Genomic DNA, 23234 nt, shown 5'->3' on the forward strand with positions numbered 1-23234 from the left:
TTGCATGCAAAAGGAAATACTTCCATGCTAAAGTATGGACTTCAGAATTTCTGGTCAAATACCATAGATAAATCTACTTTAGTGGCATGAAACAGTGTTTTTAGGGCAGAATAAAGGGCTAAGAAGCTTATAGTATGCTGCTAAGGGCCAGTGCTAATATGATGTTTATTGTTCTATCAAATAAGTTGTCACAGTTTAGTACAAGGGAAAGAAAGAAGCCCTTCACATTAGAGGCAAGCTTTAAAGTCCAGTTTTCCTTGTGTGCTGATTTTGGTTTGAGAGAAGTTAATTTTCTTCACAGTGGCTGCTATGGGGCTGTTTTCAGTTTGTACTGAACACAGACTTAATAATATTGATATTTTTCTTATTGCTGAGCAGAGCTTGCACAGAGCCAAGACCTTTTCTGCTTCTTGTACTGCCACACTATTGAAGAGACTGGGGATGAATGGGAATCTGGTAGGAGACACAGCCAGGACAGCTGACCCCAAGTGACCAGAGGGATATTCCAGACCATATGGCACCATGCTCAGTGTGTAAAGTTGGGGAGAAGAAGGAGGAAGGGGGGGGATGTTTGGAGTGATGGTGTTTGTCTTCCCAAGTAGCCATTACATGTGAGAGACCCTTCTCTCCTGGAGAGGGCTGAACACCTGCCTGCCCATGAGAAAAAGTGAATTAATTCCTGGTTTTTCTTTGCTGGTGTGAGCTACTTTTTTTTTCCCTTATTAAGTTGTTTTTATATCAACAACATGGGTTTTCTACTTTTTATCCTTCTGATTCTCTCCGTGATCCTACTGGAGCAGAGTGAGCAAGCGGCTGTGCAGGATTTGGTTGCTGGCTGGGATGAAATTACAACACCTTATTATTCATATAAAATAACACTGAGAATCCGTTCATCTGATGCAATTAAGTGGCTGAAGGAATTGCATGTGGCCAGGCACTTAGAAGATGGGTTCCACATTAAATTCAGCCCATAGTCCTGCAGTCATGCTGTTGCAGAGGACCTTTGGGATCTCATGGAGTCCTGCTGGATTTTGCTTGAGGAGTGACTTGCCCACACACAGCTCACTGCAGCATAAACTCCTTTGATCATCTTTGTTTTGTTTTCTTTGGTCTTTATTAACTGGAACCCAATAACCAGTTTCAGGGATGCATGTGAGAGATCCAGCAATTTCACTCATTCAACAGATGAACACATTTCCTAATCCAGCTATCCACTGCTCTGGAAGCATCTACGAAATCTCATGAAAGATGAGATTTTACATTTTTAGTTCAGATAGTAAAAAGCTGGGGGGAAGAGAGGAGAAATAGGCAACAAAGGAAAAAAGAAAAGGGATTTTTTAAAGGCATTATTTTTGAATCTTAAGGAAGAACAGTTGCTTTTTCACCTTAAAGATTACCTTCACCAAAGTGTAACATGTAAGAAGTAACCATCTAAAGGCTTAAACTTAACCTATGGGAGTATTGGTAACTTCAAACTGAAATGTTATCCATTTGTGATTCATAAGTCAAAAATGGAGGAGAAATAATCTATCCATTCTGAGACAAAGAGCCACATACAGTTGCCACAGCTGCAATACAGTTTCCACTTGCAACATGAAAAGTCTTAAGTAGGAAGACCACATTAGTGAGCCAGGGCTTGATAGGGGCGTTTTGAGCACTATATTCTGCATTTTACTGCTACTGTCTTTTTATACTTTCTGTCAAGTATAGAGGAAAAACATGGGTTTGGTCCAGATGGAACAAAATGGAAGATCTGCTGAAGGTTTCTTCCAAGTCCTGGTGTGAGGAGGCAAGGTGGCACTGTGCAGAATCACCTGCTCACTTGTAGATCAGGGCTGTGTTAGCCCTTTCAATATCCTCTTGAATTCTGAGGGAGAGATTGATTTTACAAGAGTTTAACATGACCTTATGCAAATTCTCATTCAATTTTGATGTTAACAGTTTAGGAGGTGAATTGATTTAAAGGGAAGAAAGTAAAACAGTGATGTTAGTTTAGTTTTCAGCTATATGGAAAAAACCCACAAGAAAATATCATCTGGAATAAACACGCTGTATAAATAGTTATTGTCAATTGCTGTCCCACCTCTGGTGGACCTCTGTGAGTATTAATACTTCACAAAGGTCACTTCTGCTCTTTCTACCAGCTTCTATGGATTTCCTGAGGTTTCTAGATGTCCCTGCATTTTGGATGGACCTTCTGTAGTATATTGACAACATGCTCTCAAGTTTTCCAGAGCCAGTGGTTGTCTCCTCATTGATTCCAGTGGGCTCTGTACCTTATTTGACTTCTGCACAGCACCATGTAGGCTGCAGTGGGAGAGTCTGCAGTGACAAAGTCAATCTGGTCTCAAAAGTTGCTAGTCATTAATAGCTGGAAGTTACTGCTTCTCCACTGAGCAATCTGTGGCTGCTGTTTTGTGTAGGTAGTAAACCCCTAGTAAAAGTATAGGCCAGCACAGGTTTCACTTGAAGAAAAAGCAGTAGCAAATGACATCTGGGAAGGATTTTTCATCTGTCAATTTTAATTTTTTGGGTTCTGTAGTTACCCCTAGTCAATAAGCGAATAGGAATGAATTAAGGTGACAGTAAACTGTATACATATTATGTCATGTCACCCTTTTAAATTCTGTATTGTCTGCTGTTAAAATTTGCATGAGAAAACCCTCAGTTTATTAGGGTATGAAATAAACATGTTGAAATTTCTGGTGAAAAAGAACTTAGTATTTGGGCTATTTTATGTCCACTTCAATGGTTTTAGTTTTTAGAGTGTGACTGATCAGCAGTAAGTACCTGAAACTGTTTTCATCTTCACCAAATGAGGAGTAGTTCTCTCAAATCAGTAAAAAAGCCTGGAATCACTGAAAAGATGTTAGAATGAGTTCCTTTGGTCCTTGGCATGGGAGGGAGGGAGGGAGAAGAAAAGATGAGGGATCAAAAAAAAAATGAAGTGCAATCCTGGTCTTTTCAGTTCTGTAGAAATTTTCACACATCCTCTTACTACAAATGTTCTCAGTTGGGAGTGAGCTTGTCTGCTGCGTTCAATAAGGTAATTCATGCAAGGAGAAAGTGTGTGCATAAATGCTTTTCAGGACTGAGACCTATACATTACACACTTCCTCCTCATTTAATGTCTTCCACTCAATATGTTAGATGTTTTTAAATTCTACTAATTGTCCAAACCAAATCCTAACTAGGCAATCAATGAACCTATAGACTCTAGTGTCTTAAATGAGTAAATGACATGCTTTGGAGCATTGTTCTTCAAACCCTATCCTGAGGTAGTGAAAAATGTAGTATTAAAGTCTATTTTCAGATTGGGTGTGACCCAAGATAGCAAAAGCCAAGAAATCCAAATCTCACTTATTCTCCTAACATGGCAAGTAATGCTCAGAAAACAGCTTCTGCTGGCTCAACTTACCCACTTGTCAAGTGAAACTTTCTCTTCCAAGACAGGTTATCAAAATGTTAACAAAATGCCAATAAAACCTCAAAAAACCTCACTGATCTTTAAGCCTTTTGATGACCCTGTGTGGAAAAGCAAATTCATTGCTTTTTTACTTCTGGACTGCACCAATCCAAAACTGGAGAAGTAGGAGTGGGGCATCTCACCCCAAATGGGTGAGAAGGAAATAGGGCTGCCCTGCTCTTCCCCAAGGCAGTGGACAGGTGAGAAGACACACACACAAAACATGTGGGAATCTTCTCTGGGTGTGTGCTGGATTGCTGCACATGGTAATGTGTCTCCTTCCTGTTTCTAAATCCTCAAATTGTTGCTGGATGCTACCTCATTGAGGGTTTTTTTTTTGTTTTGTTTTCATTTGGTTTTTTGGTGTTGTTTGTTGTTTTGGCTTTTTCTTTTGTTTTAATTACCTGTAACTATTGCAACATCCTATTAGAGTCTATTCTAGGTCTCACAATATTAATCAGTGTAGTTTTTAACTTTGTTCTGCTGATGGAGGAAACATACAGAGAATCAGAATCTTAGTTTATGGGGCTGGTAGTAAACTTTAATGTTATTATGGGAGTCTAGTTTTACTATATGTTTTCTCTGATGGGAAAGCTCACTTAAGGATTATCTTTTTCCTTGATGGATTTTGTTGTGCCCTGGCTGTAGTGACAGGACCAGTGAAATGGTTCAAGGTAAATAATAAAAAAAAAATAGGTGTTTTGGGGACAGATATTTTAATCTGGTTTAAATCCACAGTAAGTACAGCCCAATGAGACTTCAGTGAGCTGCTTTCCAAGGACAGGAGTGAATGGCTGGAGAGAAGAAGGGGGCAGACAGCAGGAATTTATTAAGCTGCTGCATCACCAAGGAGAACATGTCATGGCATTGCTGCTGACTCTTCTTCTCTACTAGAGGGAGTCATGCAAAGGGCATATCAGTTTTACAGCTTCTCCATTGGTTAGAAAACAGCTTTGGGCCTATTGGACATGCCATCTATCCCAAAATGCAGGAATTCAGAAGCAGTCATGTTTGACTATACTTTGCTTGTTCAGGGTCCTGAGGTAGCAGTTTTTCACATGTAATAAATGAAACATCACGAGCATTATTTGAAAGGGAGATTTGGTCCAAGAATTCAAATCTCGGAGTCAGAATTTCTGATTTCCTGGCTGGGGCAAAAGAACTTCACACCTAGCTCTGCTGGGTGAAGATACCAAGTTTAAAACATGCCAGGCACATTTTTCCTGCTATTATTGATTGAAAACTAATGGAAACCATTACAGACTTTGAACTGTGTGCATCTAGGTCTTATCAGCTAACTGGGTCTTAAAAACCAACCTGCAGCTCTGCTTATTAATCAAAATATGTCTTTATACACTGTCATTTCTAATTAGTGGCATGCAAATTAAAAATGCATGCCTAATTCCTAATTCTCTATCTGATTTATGCCACTGCCTCAGTTTCTCCTCACTTATACTTGGTGGTTATTTCTCCTTAACAAGTGCCTGACAGGGGAGTGCACTCACTGGGTTGAATATATTGATATATTCGTATAGTCAGTGTCAGCTGGCATATAGGCTGATATAAGGGGGATTAATGGGAATGCATGAACAAGTAGCCTATGTTGTTTCATGTTGACACATATATGACACTAATCTGGAAACTCCTGCCAGAGGCAAGTGAAATATGTTTTGAACAACTAGAGGTATTCCTTCTGGGACTGCTCATACAGTATGATTTCTGTCTCTTTGACTGAAAGAAAACTCTCCTGATCTATTAGCAACAGTATTGATATCTGAAGTGATGTATGTAACAAGTGCAACTTTTACAAGAAACATTTTCCTGTATTTTCCAGTGAGTCCTTGCTTATACTCTTGCTTAATTCAGAGAGAAAACTCTTCAACATTACACTTTCATATATATATATTTGAAATTTTGATCTTTGAGCTAACAAACAGCAAAACAGAATTTTTCCTTGTGTGGATTGTGTTATTTACAGTGAAACTTTCTTGGAAAACAATGCTCCAATCATTGTAGGCTGATTCCCTAGACTGCAGGGTGCATAAAAATAACTTCTGATTGGTTTGCTTTTCTTTGTAGTAGTAGTGGTAACCAGAAAATGAAAAGTAGACAGTCATGGGGAAGTACTAAACACTATGGCAAATACAACATATAGTCAGAAAATGAACTACTTGTTCCCTGAAAGTAAATTAGGGAAGAAATTCTGAAACACTTTAAAAAGAAAAGAAAAAAAAAGTGTGTCTCTTACCACAAACGTTAACTGATAATAAGTGCTTAGATTTTTTAATTTACTTTTGCATATAATGTCTGCTTAGAGTTTACAATGCTGTTTCTGCACAAACAAAATCATTCACTGGTTCTGTTTCTAAAATATATATTTTTTTTTTCAGGATTTAATGTGCTGCTCAGTACTTCTAACTAACTTCTTCTGTAATGTGAAGGCCATGTAATTTAAGAATTACAAGTCACAAAACTTTTTGTAATGAAAATAACCTTTTTTTTTCCCTTTTTGCTGGTTAAGAGCTGGGATGTGTGTGGGAAGGGAGAATTAAGGACAATGGCAGTGCTGAGGTTCCTGATACCATGATATTGCATCCAGAGTGGTGTGCAGAAATTCACTGTGGCTGGTAGAATCGTGAAGGTAATGAGGAGTATTACTGTGCCTGTTTCACAAGTGGAAAACTGAAGGAAAAAGAATTTTTTACTTGACCATGACTATGAGGAGCATGATTTTTTTACTGTGCTTGGTCCCTCAATCCTGCTGAGCTGTCTCCAAGTCTTGCAGTGGGCAGCTCTGCAAAAAAAAAAAAAAAAAAAAAAAAAAAAAAAAAAAAAAAAAAAAAAAAAAAAAGAGAGAGAAAAGAAAGAGAAAAGAAAACAAACAAAAAAAACTGGTAAGAAAGACTGAGAGTTTTTCATCCCATTCTAGAATGCCTTTTGTCCAGGCTGGGGCTGGTTTTGCTCCTCCCTCAATAAGGACTGTCAGATGAAGATCACTAAAAATTTCAATACTCTTAAACATGAGCCCTGGGACTTCATCAGGAGATGGTCATCCATAAGCCAGGCTTTGAAGCAATGTGGCCAATGTTCATGTGTGGTGCTTTCCATTTGGTGGGAAATGGGAATATTGGAATGGTGGTACAAAACCTAAAATTTTGGTACTTCCAGCTTCCACAGGAGTTGCTGGTTTGGGCTGAGATAAAATTTTGTCATAGTAGCTTGTGTGGGGCTGTGTTTTGGGTTTGTTATAGCAGTGTTGATAACATGGGGATGTTTTACCTATTGGCAAACAGTGCTTACAGAGTGTCAAAACCTTTCCTGTTTCTCACACCACCCCATCAGTGAGTGGGCTGGGCTTATGCAAGAGGTTGGGAGAGGAAGGAGTTGGGACAGCTGACCCCATTTGACCAAAGGGTTGTTCCAGAACATATGATGTCATGTCCAGCAATAAAAGAGAGTGTGAGGGGAGTGGGTGAAAGGTGTTTGGGGACTGGCTGGACATCAGTCGGCTGGTGGTGAGCAATTGTTTTCTTTGGCATCACTGTTTACTTTGGCATCACTTACTTTCCCTCCCTTCTCCCTTTTCTTTCCCCCCCTCATTTAAAGAAATAAACTCTGGCAGCTCAGAAGGCCAAGCCTATCCTGGGCTGCATCAAAAGCAGCATGGCCAGCAGAGCAAGGGAAGTGATTCTACCACTTTGTTCTGCTCTGGTGAGACCCCACCTGGAGTGTTGCATCCAGCATTGGAGCCATGAGCACAGGGGGAAGGACATGGATCTGTAAGAGCAAATCCAGAGCAGGGTCATCAACATGATGGAGGGATGGAGTGCCTTTCCTATGAGGAAAGGCTAAGGTAACTGGGATTGTTCAGCCTGGAAAAGAGAAGGCTTTAGGGTATTCGAATCATGACCTTTCAGTACCTGAATGGACCCTACAAGAATGATGGAGAAAGACTTTTACAAGAACATATAGTGACAGAACAAAAGGGAATGGCTTCAAATTAAAAGAGATTAGGTTTAGATTAGATATTAGGGAGAAATTATCTACTGGAGGGCAACTGGAGTTGCCCAGAGAAGATGTGGATGCTTCATCCCTGGCAGTGCTCAAGGCCAGGTTGGATGGTGCTTTGAGCACCATGGTAGGGGGATTGGAACTGGATGATCTTTAAGGTCTGTTCCAACCTAAATCTGTCTATGGTTCTAAACTGTCTGCATCTAAACCCATGAGTTTTTGTACTTTTGTCCTTCCGATTCTCACCTCTATTCTACAGAGAGTGAGTGAGCAGCTGAGTGGTGCTTAGCTGCCTATTGAGGTTTATCGTTAGAGAAATTATGTATCTATCCATCTTTTCAGGCACACAGAAAAAGGCTAAGAACATCACAACCTATCAAGTGAATGAATTGAATGTGAGCCTAATTTTGAGTGTGTTAATAATCTTTACAAAGACATATTGCAGTAAGCTCCTTTCTTTATAATTTTTTTTAAAAAAAGAAAAATTAAAAAGAAAAAATATAGCATAATCTGAAATTACTTTGAAGAACCTGCTCCCAAAATTGATGATTAAAGGAGGATAAACACAGTGCTTTCAGCTTCAAAGGTCAGTCCTGCTGAATTTAAGTGACTGATGGATTCTCTTCACTGGAGGTGCAATTTTCCCCTGAAGAAATATTTCTTAAAGACCAAGGCTGGCTACCTGGTATTTATGAGAGAGTCCAAAGGGAATTACAAGCGGGGTTGTTAGGGTTATCATTTACTCAGTGGTTTCTGCCGATATTGTAGCACAGGGACTCCACAGCACTGCTTCTTAGCATGTGATAAATGGTGCCCCAGGTGAAGGCGAGGGAGGAGCGAGGGCAGCCCCCACCATGACAAACTGTTGCTTTGCTGCTCCTGCTATGAACCTGCTGTTTCTCCTCCAACACCTCAGCTGTGCTGGGCGTTGCTCTTCTTAGACAGTGATAATGTGTCTGGGCATTGGGGTGCACCTTAGGGAGATTCTGGGTGCACAGGTACCAACGGGAGGGTTCTTTCCTTCTTTTCAATATTGCATAGTGCCCTGGAGCAGAGAGCTTTGCAACAGCTGTGGGTTTTTTGGGCAGGGCTGGCTCTAGGAGGAGCAGGAGCTGCTGGATTCACAGCCCCCAACATGGCTTCAATGGCCTTGGCACCCCAAGAAGGACACTGAAATCAAGGAGTGATGGCAAAGGTCATCAGGCTCTCAGCATCAGCAAAGCCTGGGCAAAAGCTCAGCCCTTCATTCATTAGTGAGAAACTGGAGTGACAATGCAGCCTTTTTTCTGTGAAGCATTTGCAGCCCCATCCACTGTCCATTGTATTGATTTCAATGAAATCTAAGCACATACTCAGAATTAGGCACTTCTTTGCCTGGTGCCCTCAGGAGAGAGAGTTTCCTCAAGTGGGGCCAAACATGTACTTTGTACAGGGCATCTTCTGACCCAGAAGGTCACCTAAGGCTTCTGAGGGACTCTGAAGGGATATTTTTAATTGTTCAAAGTCTTGTTTTGTTTTCAGGCTCAGCAAAATAACCTGAAAATGTGTTTGTGTAAATGCTTGAGGGAAAAATCTGGCCAAGGAGGAAGCTTGTTACTCATTGTGGGTCAGGTCCTGCAAATGTGGAGTCAGACTGAGTTTCGCCATTGATTTCAGTGGGCACAGGGGCAACCTGTCTGGCCATTTTGAATGAATAAATTTTATTCCCACATAGAGACAAAAGCAGCTGGTATAAAATTGAGGTCTTTTTGCTGACATGATATATAAATTGTGAAGTTATTGTATGTTTGCTTAATTATAACCTCAAAATAGAGGAAAATTTTCATCCTTTCAATGGAAATCCCAGCATAGGAAAAGATGCACAAGTGGGACCCACGTAAATGCCAGATTATAGAAGCGTTCCTGTATTTGACAGCTTTGATACTGTAGTCTTCAGGTAAGGTGTATTCTACAGCAAACTTTGTGTCATGTTACTAGTTACTCTCTGGTCATAGAAATGATCTACTTCTGGCCTGCTTCTATTTAAAACTAAGTTTTTGTTGGCATTGCTTCATCTGATCTTAAATTATGGCATTTGTTTATGTTTGTTAGTGGGTTTTTTAAAGTGATCTGATGGAAATTTGTTTTCAAAAAGAAATGAAGGAGCAGCACTACATCATCCCTTTGCTCTTTGACAAGATCAGAGGGGGAATGGCACCACCCCCCTCCTCCTCACATCCCAGCAGGTTTATGGGCTGGTACTCTGCAAGTCTGGGTGTTAAACCTAGTGGTATTAAGAACTTCAGACTGAAAATTCAGATATACTGCTTTTCCTTTGTTGCAGGAGGAAGCATTTTTTGCTGCAGGTCTGAGAAAGGCGGTCTGGCATGGAGAAAGAGGTAAGTGAAGAAAAAGCCATGGCTTTCCAAAGAGAAAATTTCAAAAGGGGCTATTCCTACCATTGCTATTTCATAATATTATTTGTAGTGTGATGGGAGGGAAGTCAGCAGACGCATAGGCTCCTTTATAGCATTGACAAGTCAAGGAGATGATTAACGAGAGTACCAGACAATGTAATGGTAGGAGAAGGCCCACAGAAGTTAAACAAAAGTGCCTTCAGAATTTAGAGAATTCCCATGATCCATAGTAGGACCTCATTGTGCTTGTCTACTGTTTCTATTTTTGATTAGATTTATAAACACAGCACCACATATTTTCATGTGGCTCATAGCCCCAGGGCAGAGTGAGATTGACTGCGCTGAAACTGTGAGGCTTGTGAATTTCGGGCAAGGGATGGAGTGAAATAAGTAGTGTAATTGTTTTTGTGGAGTGACCGTGGGACCTCTTCTGTTCTGAATTACACATGGTTCAACCCTTTGACCCAACCAACCTCGGCAATGCCTGGTAGATCTCCTAAAGCTGTGCTGAAAGGTCCTATCAGTGACATGTTGGAACATTATCTGTCATGTGAGATGTGTGCCAACAACCATATTAAACTACATTAATTACTAGTGAGGCCATGTTTGTGACAATCTCAACTTCATTTAACCCATCATCATGTTAGTTATTGTTTAAGCAGGAAGTACAAATGGGGACAATTTATGAAATCAAAATGCAGCACCAATGTTTTGTTTAATAAATTGTATGTTTTACTTTGTTTTATTTCCCTTCTGGTTTTTTTTCTTCCCCTTGCATTTTTGTTCTTGTCATCAGCTCTGTAGCTTGAGTTTTTCGAGGGCTTTTCTATTTTAAGAGCAAGCAATAAAAAGACTACTTCTTAGTAACTGAACTAATACACCAGTGAGATTGTTGCTTCTTTCAGTGCAATTGCAAATAAAAGTTGACTGAAAGCACTGCATTTGTTTTCTAGCAAGAAGCAAGTGTGCTGATAGTTTGTGTAGGGCTGAAAGATCACGTGGGTTACTCGCTTGATGTGCACCCTCACTGATTTACTCTCCAGCTAGTGGGGCTCTGTATGGCCACGCTTGCACACCTCTGAGCATTCCCATTAATGAAGCGTACATATATTTTTAATAATATAAAAGCAATTTTCTCATAGGTCTGAGCATCTAGGTAGCAAAGCTTTCTGTGGGTCCTCAAATGGCAGTCTGACATATAGAAATTCGGGAGGGATTTTTAGCGCATATTTGCTTTCTGTTGCATTTCTGCATTTTATAGGGCAAGATGCAAAAGCTCTCCCACATGCTCCTGCGTGGGCAGCGTGCAGGTTCACTCATGCCTAGCTGTGCCTGGTGTTCTATTAGACTAGACACACAGGGTTACGTCTTCCACCTACACACCAAGCTGCTCTTTTATGACAGACCTTTTCCTTTGGCCTCGTTGTCTAGCCAGAATAAACAAAGAGTGAGGTTATTTATTTAATTTTATTTATTTTTGATTGCTGCAGAGTCAGCCAAAAACATCTTTGACCCTCCTAAGTGTCATTCTCTTTAGCAATGAAGAGTTTGTTCTCTGCAAAATCGAACATGGAGTGCTTAAAGCAGACAGGTGCAAATAGCAAGCTGTTTCTCTTTGGCTGCCATCCCTTAAATAGACAAAGTAATAGGCTGGGAGAAAGGAAAAGGTTCCAGCTCCAGCTGCATAACGAAAAGCCTTAACAGGGACTTAGCAGCTGGTTGCAAGAATTAAATGCTGTAAATACCACCTAATGCATTTGTGTGTGTGTGACTGTGTTCATAGAGGAATAAGTGCTTAGTGAAGCTCCATCCCTTTTTATGCAAGAGATCATTCTTTGAAAACTGTGCTCTGCATTTCCGTTGAAAGGCTAATGCTCTCACTGAAGTGAATGAGAACAGAAGCCAACATACCTGTTCCTGTTTACAGTCGTTACACTCCTTAGAGCATTTCAGGCATTATTAGGTTCTTGGAGCCCTACCAGATTGACAATATTTCCAGCTACTTCTCTTTTGGCTGTATTCAAACAAGGCCCCAAAGGAAAAAAAACCAAAAAAAATCCCAACAACCAACAACAAGACAACCAACCCACAAACAAAACCATGGATGAATCTGCTGAGCTAGTTTGCTGATGTTAGAAACAGTTGTTCATATTAGGAACACCTAATTTAATTTCATGAAAGAGACATAACATGCCAGTATGTGTATGAATCTAAGGTATGCATTTCCTAAAAGGAACTAAAACTCTGTCATTCCAAAGTTGCTCTTCTTTTTGACTTCCAGCTTGCATGGGGACTGCTGTCTGGAAGCAGTAACTTTAACTTTAACTCTAAGGCTGCTGATGAGGTCTGTCTGTGTGATCTTCGTAAGCAGATAAGGGTAGGGAGACAGCTCAGAGCAGAGCTTGTTTACAGCAGGACAGAAGAAAACAGCTAGACATAAATGAGGGCTGACGGTTTCATGAAGCACAATTGGTTGATCACAGATTCAATATGACTGGCCTGAACTGAGCGATGATCCGTACAGTATGCAAAATTCACTTTCTTGCTGGTCTGTGCCCACCAGCCTTCCAGCAGCTTTCCCAGAGCCCCTCAGCCACGGCTTTGAGTGGAACCAGAGCTGAACGCAGCATTGTTGTACCCAATTCCTTTTGACAACAATCACATTCTTTTAAAAACTTCATAGGTTTTAGTTGTCACTGGTTATAAATGAGGGTTTTTTCCCTTGCCATTGCTGCTGCTGCTGCTGTTGTTGTGGTGCTCGCTGCTCTCCCAGAGATGTGAGTGCTGCAGGTTCTGGTACTCCCAGTTTTCCTTTGTTTCTGTCGGTATCAGAAAGCAGGCGGTGCGTTTTAATGACGACAGGGTGCAAAAAAGGTTTAAGTTCCTTTTTGAGTGACACGGTGATTAGTCTGCACTGTGCTCAAACACTTCTAACTCCCCTTGTCTTTGCTGTAGTGCAACACACTCAAGGTAAAAAGACATTAAAAAAAATTAAAAGGCAGGACTCCTTGTTTTTCAGCCAAGGTCATGGAAATTTGAGGTAGGATGAATTGCTACCAGCAGCAAGATCACTCCTTAAACTCGACTTTGCAGACAAGGGACATCCCCTTTCTGTGTGCTGGTTGTGGATGGACAGATCTGATGCATTTGGTTTATGGATGCAAGTTGTATACCCCCATCACTGCAGGTGTAAACCAGCACAGACTTTGCATCACTTGAGGCTCTGGCTTCAGGTTGTGCAACTTTTTTTTTTAAAGCTTTTTTTATGTTTATTTTGAGATAATGTTCTGTAATCAGAGTGGAGGCTTTCTGTAAGGATGTGTGTTCATGTGCATTTGTCTCTGTATGCTCACACAACTGGACTTTGCCTGCAAACAATCCAAATGGTCACTGAAAGCATTTATTTAATTTGCTATTGAAAACCTAAGTTTTTCAGGTATGTGCAAACTGATTAAAGAACATTTGCTTTAGACATAAATTTGCATAAATACATACATTAAGTAGTAGTGACTAATGATAAAATGAATGTAAAATGCAACTGGATAATTTCCTGCCTATTCTCTGATGAGAAGGCAAAGTACTATAAGAGTAGGGGGGTTGGGAAAGGAAACCTAAAATAAAAAGCAGGGGAAATAGTGTTATTTACACAACTTAAAATTGCTCATGTGTAAAAGAGAGAAGGATGAGGAAATTGGCTGGAAATAGGTATGAAAGGAAAATATCTTCTAATTTCCTCTCAAGCACAAAGTGACTAGAACATGTGTTGATTACACAAAGGCCACCACTGAAATACTCTGTTATTCAGCTATGTTGAGAAGCAACACTGGAAGAATTTAACTCTGCTGTTGGAAAGCAAGCATTGCTTTCATTCTAAAGAATATGAAGAACATATTTTCAAAACCTGATTGCATAAAGGCACAAGGGCATCATGTCTTTGCAGTACATAGGGATCACAAGCCTATCAATTACCTGAAAATTCTAGTTGGCATTTGACTGAAGTACCAAATAATTTCCATGTCACTGAAAAATACAAAATCTGGTGTTAACTGTATTGAATACTAAAATAAAAACCACATAGAACCCCTAAAAGATCCAACACCTCAACACCCTCCCCAAAACAAGACAAAAAACTCTCCAAAATTCCAAACAATAAAAACCCCAAAACACACACATACACAAATCCACTCCAGAACTCACTGCAGTACAGATCATTATTATGTATAGGGAAGGAGGAATACCTTTTTTTTTTCTTTGTGCTGTGAAAGGAGCTTGTGAATTTTCCAGACTACAACAGTTGAAAGTTGAATATGGCCAATATAGTGAGCACTTAGTTTTGCTAGGGAAATCTGACATGCAGAAGGAACACACAGAATCTAATGCAGATCATCTTAATTCTGTCAGAGTTACAGATGCGTACTGATTTATACCACTTGAAAATTTGCCCCAGAATTTTTGGCTTCATATTGTTTTCTTTAGCTGCTAACATGAAGTTGAAGGTTTTGTGTGGTGATAATACACAGCACAGCAAGAATAGTTATCACACAGCAGTGTTACAAATACTCTGGAATCTTTAAAAGTGGCTCAATTAAAATTTTATGGCATGCAGGAATGCAGCAATTCTTTAATATTGCAAAGCAGACATAATTCTGAAGATACGAACTGAATGAATGTGTATTTTTGAAAAAATCAGAAGCACTAGGGTGAAATTCAAAACCTATTGAACTCCTACCAAAATTATCATTAACTTCACTTGTGATGCATGTGGCTTGCAGGAATTTTTTCTCCTATTGTATTTATTTGTTATAGCTTTCAGAATGTGTCTGGTCATTTCTACATATTTGCTTTTTAGTAGGGTATTAGCCTTAATTTAGAGGATGTCCACTGTTTCTAGAAAAACATGTATATGCCGGTGCACATATACATGTATAAATATGAAGATATTAATGTCTATAGTAACCTGTCAGTGGTATGGTTCAGTTATTTTTGACAGGTTTATTGATTGTGTCTGCTGCAAGTGCTGTTTTTTTACTGGAAATTGACACCCACAATCAAAAGCGAAAGATGGATGCTGTAAAAACTGCAATTTTTCAATGATTCTTATAATTAATCCTTTTGTATTGACAGTTTCCAGGAGCTATGTTGCCAGGAGTGGTCTTTATCACTGGACAATTAAGCAACTGGCTTGAAAAAATAATGCTGTTTTTGGAAGCTGCCATGTGACGTTCTAAAATAAAGGGGAGCGAACTGTTTTCTTACTTTGGTTTTGGCTTTGATTCATATTCCCAGATGTGCTTTATTTTAGGTAATCTTTGCCTGTTTTGACTGTCAGCATCTGAAATACGGTCTGTAGCCACATATCAGACCACGTGTGACTCTTGCCCAATGTGGCTCTAGGTATTACACAAAAGATGGTGTTCAGCACTTGGGCCTTCCTTAGTTCAGTGTGGCCTTGCTTGCCCATGGGAATTACTGTGGAACTTGTTAAGGTTCCGTGACATCTCCTGTTGTTTGGTTTCACTGTAACCCTTGTTGGCATCTCTCTAATATTAAATGAAGTCTTCGTTGTTGTAATGAGTCCTGCTTCCTCTCTCCCCTGGACTGTGATCTCTCTTTTGTGACACTTTATTTAAAATTGCTTTAGTTCTCTTGTCATTCCATTGCATTGTATGAAAGGCTCGAGCTCATTCATTTTTAGCTCCTCTGTGATGAACAGATACACTGGTTATGTAAGTGGACTTAGAAAATAGGAGGAGAGGGGACGTCAGCGAAGTCTGTCTATAAATATGCTACATAACCAAACTTATCTAAATGAAGCACTGCCGTTCTGCAACTGAAATAAAGCAGTTGCTGTTGAATGCATACTGAGAGACAAGTCTTATAATGTCTTCGTTTGTTGAGGTTTCTTTGCATTAATTAAAATTGGGGAAAAACAAAGTATTTTAATGTGACCTTCATTTGGCATTTGTTTCAACTTTTCTTCTATTTTGTTTAATTCTTCCACTTCTGTTGTTCAATTAGTGTTTGACCCCTTTAGCAGAGATTTAAATTAAATGACATTTCAATGCCATCCCATATTTAAAATACTGTGTTAGTTGTGGATCATAAAGGATGATCTTCGTTCTTTAGCTAATTTATTCATTTAACAATTTCCCTCCAGAAGTTCCAGCAGAAGGCTCTGAAGCAAACTAAGCAGAAGAAATCCAAGTCGGCTGAATTTCTGATGGGTGAGCCTTGCTTGATGAGTTATTGCTCATAATTTGTGTAAGGATTAATTAACTAATTACAGACAAATGGCTGTGGGCGAAATTTTGCTCTTGCTTGTCAGGGTGCAATTTGTAATTATTTTAATCATTTATTCTTTTTTTTTTTTTTTTTTAGAGTTAATTTTAACCTAATTCTGTTTTGGCGACATTTGAGGACGATACACTTGAGTCTTTCAGCAAAGGAATTACTAGAAGGAATTTTCTGCTTGTCATTGAAATACACTTTGCTATAATGTGCTCTTCTGACCTCCTTGTTTTCTATAGTAAAAGAAGAGAGAGCAGCAACAGAAGGCATTGAAAATCCAGCTTTTAACATCAGCAGCACACATCTTTCAGCATATCAGCCTTCAGAAGAGAAAGTTATTAGACATGACAAGCCAGATAGCACCCTTGCAGCTCACCAACAAAAACTCGGGCTGCAAGCCCATGCTGAACCAAGAGGTGAGACATCAAACCTGATTAGCTTCAAACGCAACAAGAGTGGTTGTGGTTGTTCCCCATCCAACCTGCACGCTCCACAGCCTGTGCTGGGCGTTGCCATCCCGGCATGTCCAAGCAGGCGCCCTGCAAATCCTGGTAGGAAATCCAACATGCTGCCAAAAAAACATGGGCTGTCTAAATATTTAGAACCCGGGCTTTGCTCCATGCTCAAGTGACTCCTTGTGATGGGGTGCAGGTTTTGTGGGCTGTCTGCCAGTGGGAGGGAGTGAAGGGAGTCAGTGCTCATGGCAGTGCTTCCCCCTAATTTGGATTGAGCTGGGGTTTGGAAGCACTGCAGCCAGTCTGAGCCCACAGATGCTGCTCCCTCACTGGCTCCCTTGCATTGAATAGTTTCAAACAGCTTACAGATCCATGATTGATTGTTGTCCTTAGGTCTCCCATATGCCCTCAGTCAATCGACATCTTGCCTCTGCTTCATCTTTCATTATTTTTTTTCAGCCAGTGCTGCTCAGATGCTTGGAGCAGAGTCCTGTTTGCTTGGCTTATCCAGGAGAGCAATCCTGGCTTTTGAGCTCAGTTTTGATGCAGCACCTAAAAGAACTGCTGCCTTGGGAAGCAATTTCTGTTTATAATTTTGGTTTATCCAAACTGTAAGGAGATTCACTTGATGTCAGTTCTCCTTTTGCAAAGGTTTGATCTCTTTTAATCTGTTATTTAATTACTCTATTTTGAATTATTATTAATCCTGGATGTTAGGGAAAATGGTTATCTTAATAATCCAGTGAGGAAGAAGGTACCAAAGTAACTGTGTGGCTTTGAACAGTCCTGATCAGCCAGCATTTCCCATCAAAGTCACAAGTGGAGGTGCTGCTTGCTAAGTACGCTTGCATGCTGCCAACCCAGGTATTTAAATGGGTAAGTGCAGGCTGATGAGCAGACCTTCAGGCAGTCGTTTTTTAAACATTGGACCTTGTTGTGTTAAGATTCTTATCCTTGCGGGACTGGAGAGCCCACAGCTCCTAATGGCTTCTTGCAAAATTAGGTTTAGCTTTCCATTTAGCCTTCATGTGACTCTGTGCAGTGCCACATGGAGCAGGAATTCTTCGTCTTTCCTTTGCAGACTGTCAGAACAGTGATTAAGCAGACAAAGGGATTGATTGTTTTTTAATGAAATAGTCTATCTGGCAAAAAATGAAGTCGGGCTCGCTGGAGACTATCCATGCTTTCAGTCGCCTCTTCAGAAATTCATGAATAGTTCCCTCAAGAAAACAACACATTTTTTTAAAAGCTCAAAATGCGTTTTTAAACATTTTGATTTTTCATCCTAAGTAGCATTTTGTTCAAAAAACCCCTAGCTGAATATAGTCTTTGTGAAAGGAGTAGAAATTGTTCCATTTTGCCTGGAATGCAATGCCTTGAGACAATGCTAAGTGTTTCTGTAATGGGAGAGGAAAGCTTGTCGAGAGTTGGAAAATTTTGTTTCCCAACACTGTGTCTCCCTTCTCGACCTTCTGTTCATCAGTTAGCCAAAAGATCAGTTATTCGCATAGCTCTGCCTCTAAGTCAAGCAGCTATTAAAAAGTAATCATCCATTTATACCATCATAAAAAAGTCTAGATTGGAAAATATCTCTAGAGATCATCTGGTCTAACCTTGCATTAAATTATTCTTAGTCTAACTTGTGTCAGCACTTGTTTGGCAATCACAGAGACCAGTTAAAATTTATCAAGGGCTGCTAATAAGCTAACATCTTCAAGCCTGAAATATGGGAAAAATCTTCAGGTACCTCATAAGCTAATTTTCCCCATTTCATAGTGTAACAATTCTTCATTTAAGAGGGAAAGAGGAAAGCCAGCTACACAGATAAACACATTATCACATTAATGCACTAATGTATAAATAGTCATATTTCACAGTCCTCAGTGAAGACTATGTCTACAGGTAGTTTATGCCTGCATGCATCAGTATTTTGAGGTCTGGGTCATCCAGAACCCAAGGGATCAGTTCTTTGAGTCTACCTTCCTTTGATCCAAGCTCATAGATGCTTTGCATAGCCGGTGCCATTTCAACTCATAGCAAAACGAAACATGGTGCTGAACACTATTGCCATCTTCTACCACAGGGGAAACATTTCCACAGCATTCTTTCCTGCCCCTCTGCTCTCAGGAACCACTATGCAGTTCACAAGAGACAGCACAGAATTCTCCTTTTTTTCTACCTGGGATGGAAGACTAGCATTCCATGCTGGAAGCTATTTCTCTAGGAGGGTGTGCCCACACACCAAGCACAACAGCACAGCCCATGTGAAAAAAAAGTTTTAGGCTCTACACTGCTCCCTTTCCCTTTTCTCCTCTTCTTCCCCAGATGCTAATAGAATGCTCTCCTTTTTTGTAGTTACCTCCCTTCACAGCTGTTGGCTGCTTTTCCAGCTCTCAGCCCCCAGGGTTAAGTTCAGTTGCTTACTCAATAGGGAATGGCATTTGTCAATTCTAATGCTTGGTGTTAAACTGTGCAACTTAAAACCAGTTATAACCTTGAGCAAAATTATTTAATCTCAGGATTTAGCAGATTACAGGTTGAGAACACTATATAAACATCAGGCTGGGTTTTCAGGCTAAGCAGTTGGAGGCAAGGCAGAGAGATGGCATTGCCTTTCCATTATCTTTCCACCTATCGCCCATGTTGTTAATGGAAGCAAATAATAGCCACAGGGGTTGCTATCATTTCCTCCACCTGGCAACAGAGTCACAGGCTGTTCCTCTGTCAGCAATTGCCAGAGGGAGTTGCTCTCTAGAAAAACCTCCACCTACTTTGAGATGTATTCTTGCACACCTCCATACTTACATATACTGGGAAGTAGTGCGAGTAGTCAGCTGCATGTTCTAGACAGCCTTAAAACCTGTTCCTGAAATTTGGCTATTTGTCTGCACAGGGTGCTCTCTACAGAACAACCTTTACCTGGAGATTGAATAGCAAGTGGAAAGGCCTGAGACACTGTAAATTGTCTGCATCTGCCCGCAATGAACTTAATTTACATATATGTTTATGCTTTTTCATTTTTTTCTCCCATAGTATAATATCTTTTAGAAAGAAGACTTTGTGGACTCATTCTTGTTTGCAAGAAGTTTATTAAAATTTTTGGTAATTTTGTTCAGAGAGTTTTTCACTTTCCAAATTAGATTGGTGGGGGCTATTCTTGTGACTCAAAGTGCGAGGCTTCTGCATACTTTGCTTACGGGGAAACTGGGGCAGAGCATTAGACCTTCTCTGCTGTCACCATGCAGAGCTTCAAAAGAAATAAAAGCTCTGATCCTTAGTCTGTTCCTCTTTTCATTAGGCTATTCCGTATCTTTCACTGTTCTATTTTCTATGATGGACAAAATTCCAGATTTTATCATCACTGGTAGCCTGTTGTTCAGGACTAGGTCACTGAGTAACTCTTTCTGCTCTTTGCACTTCATCATCAGTGAAGTCCTGGTATTGTTGTTAAATGTTATAATGACCCAGGGGAACTGCTGACTATTTACCCAGATTAATCTCCTGATTTTTCAGCCAACTAATTGGTTTCTATCCTATCTTCTCTTCTGAATTCTGTGCTGACTTTTTGCTGATTGCTGCCATCACCTTCATTTCTTTCACATATTTCTTATGAAATTAAGTTCATCTAGCAGCAGCCTTGTAGTTGCCAAACTGCAATTTTTTTTTATTTCTTAAAACACTCAGTTTCCTCATGGCTAAATCGAACCAACCCTTCTGCCTTTCTCCCCCTCATCAAACATTGAATTGCAGAGATTTTCATTATGGCCATCCTAATAGAAGGTCTAATAGATAAATTCCCCTGGAAAAAAACACATTAGGGGTTACATCACCCAAATCTTCAAGAACCTGTGTCAACCAGATCCTCATTTGTCAGACACTTGATCTCAAGGTGAGACAATATCAGTTTTTCTCTTTTCTCCAGGGGCATTTAGACACAAAGTACTTTGTAGAGTCTCTTAAAGTTCAGGCTGGCTTGATAAAGTCTCTGCCCAATAAAGAGCTTCCAGCAAACTGTCATGACAGGAACACCAAACTTCAGGAATTATTCTGTCTTTGTCTGACAGCAGAAGACAAGGCCAATTGCTCAACTTCAAATGGATGATGTATGTAACAAGCAATCCCTGAACACAGGACTACTGCACTTAGCATTTTTTGTAGGCCTGTAAAGCAGATGTTACTGTATTTTAGCATTCAGTACACTGTTTTCCTCAGCTGCTCTTATCAGAAAAAGTCCAAATGCCTTATACCAGTTTGTGCTTTTTAGTGTTCATCACAGTGATATACAGATTTGGTCTAGCTAGTGCTTAGAAGAGCCCTGTGGGATGGCACTGCTCACATTGCCACAAGATAGGTAAAATTTCCAGCCCAACCATACAGAGAGAATTTATGTCAGGTCAAATTAGAATGTGATCTGACATAAATTTCTGTGGTGTCAACCGCACATGCAAGCTGCAGAATCCAGGGATGGGGCTTTTTGGGCATACTCCCAGTGCATGGCCTGCCTTGTAGCTGGTGGCTGCACAGGCACCTGTGGAGACTGTGATACTCTGTGGATTTTGCAAGGAAGATAAAGGAAAGGCTAATTGTGTTCTCCTGTATGTTGTGCACTTGTAAATGGTTTGAGGCAGTCTGACCCTAAATATTGATGATTCAGGTTAAAATTGTCTCCAGATGACAAGGAGTATTAATTTTTTTTCCTATTATCCCCAATACACAAATCTTTTTTCAAAACTAGATTATCTCCTAAAATAAAGAAGCTCTAATTAATTCTACCATTTTATCTGCAACAGGCACTGTTAACATCTCATATCATGCTCCAATAAATTTGCCCACAGAGATTAACAACATCTGAGGGAGGAAAGAAAAGGAAAGAAAAAATGGAGGGAAAGAAAGCCTTTTCAATTGAAGACCAGGAACTATTCTTCTAATTAACCCAGGTACAGAATGGCCTTAGCATGGCTATACTGCTTCTGGGAGCAAATTAGCGTCTGTGTGGATCTCTGCTGCATCACCTCCAAGCTGCAGGGCTAGGCTGTGTGTACCTAAACAGTGCTGCATATGTCCTACAGGGAAAATCCCACTGTAAAGTAGAGCATCCTTGCTCCTTATCAAAAGCTAAAGTAGAGACAAGCCTTTGCTAAGGAACAGTTGCTGACGAAAGTTCTTCAAATATGTCAGGACAATATAAGGCCTTCCTTGCTCAAGAAAGTAACCAGGCAAGACCTTGATGTAGGAATACACAGACAAAAAAGCTTTGTGAAGGAGCCATGTAGGATATCAAATTGCTAAAAGTATGAGCAACTGTATTGAGTTCAGTTGGAGAGCTAGAGGCTGACGCTTTTTGAACAGGGTCTAATTTTATTCCAAAAAAGTGGTAGAAACCCATTGGAGAGATAGCAAATACAGGTGAAAAAATAGGTGTCTGCTATAAATTCACGTTTGTGCTGCGTGTGAAAGAAATGGGAGCTTGCAACACTGCTGATTTGTGTTGGACAAAGTGATTTGCATAAAAGATGGGACCAGAAATATGAATCAAAACCGTACATTTTTTTTCCTTAAACAATGGCAAAGTTTATATCTAATAACTCAAGTTCTATGTATGTGGTTCCATGCTTTCTGATTCCAACAGGGACTTTGAAATGGAAATGCCAAACTTGGTATGCAGGGCATGATGGATCACCATGTATGCATAGGAATAAAAGGGTTGTCATTGGAAGTAATTTTGCGTTGAATTACACAATGTGTAATCCAATTGAAATCAGCAGAACGGCACAAGGTGTAATGTAGTGTGCAAAACGTGATCCATTGCATGCAATTTTAACAGGGATACCGCACCACTCATCTAAGTAATGTGCTAAAATTGAATTTATGAAAGGTAGGGGGAGAAGAATTGTGAAGAATGGATGCATTTTATAATTGGGAAAACACTTTTTCAGAATTCAACGGAATATATATTTTTAAGGCTAATTTATTACACTTGGAAATTGTTTGCTTCATAATAGTGCTGTCAGATCCCCCAAATTTGGCAAGTTACCCCACTGCCATAGAGTGGGACCAGCCAAGCCTGTCAGCCTGGGAGAACTCAGTATCCATTTTCCCCATCGACATGAGTCACATTATCTAACACTGTTCCTAAAAGAATTTCATCATCATCATCATCAGTAAATCTTTTTCTCATGCCCTCAACCAACAGCGTTCCCCAGGAAAAGCAGCAGGTCTCACACTGGCATCCCTTGGCACAGAGCCCTCTGTTGCCTGCAGGAAAAGAAAAAGGGGAAAAAGAACTAATTTCCATGCTGCATCTTTGCTTAAACAGCAGAGAAGGTGGTAAGTCTTGCAGGACTGGAGCTGGGAGTAAAAAATTGTGGGTGCCATGAGTACAATGTGGTGCTTTTCAAGGGTCAGGGCAGGTGCAGCACGATCTTCACAGCTCAGGCTCAGGAACAGCCCCTTTGCCAGTGTCCTGTCAAAGCTGACAAGTGACTTTATCCAAGGCTTGCAATATGAACATAAGACACAGGTGTCTGATTTCCTCATTACCTACGGGGTCTGCTGAGGGTAAGGAGAATGACATGTGATACTTTTACAATATTTTTTTAAAACTTGGGAAGTCATCTG

The 23234-nt window shown here is 40.1% G+C and overlaps 1 protein-coding gene across 2 annotated transcripts in view; it reads left to right on the forward strand.

Moving 5' to 3' along the window:
- LOC135303298 (uncharacterized) overlaps window positions 1-23234 on the forward strand; it is a 205314-nt gene that overhangs the window by 90333 nt on the left and 91747 nt on the right. For both annotated transcript variants that reach the window (XM_064424951.1, XM_064424955.1), the window contains exons 3-5: window positions 9801-9855; window positions 16031-16097; window positions 16401-16577. In XM_064424951.1, coding sequence (XP_064281021.1) covers window positions 9844-9855; window positions 16031-16097; window positions 16401-16577 — 256 coding nt within the window. In that variant the 5' untranslated portion in view covers window positions 9801-9843. The remainder of the gene's footprint in view (window positions 1-9800; window positions 9856-16030; window positions 16098-16400; window positions 16578-23234) is intronic.

This window comes from Passer domesticus, chromosome 1 (genome assembly GCF_036417665.1).
Source record: "Passer domesticus isolate bPasDom1 chromosome 1, bPasDom1.hap1, whole genome shotgun sequence".
Taxonomy (NCBI): domain Eukaryota; kingdom Metazoa; phylum Chordata; class Aves; order Passeriformes; family Passeridae; genus Passer; species Passer domesticus.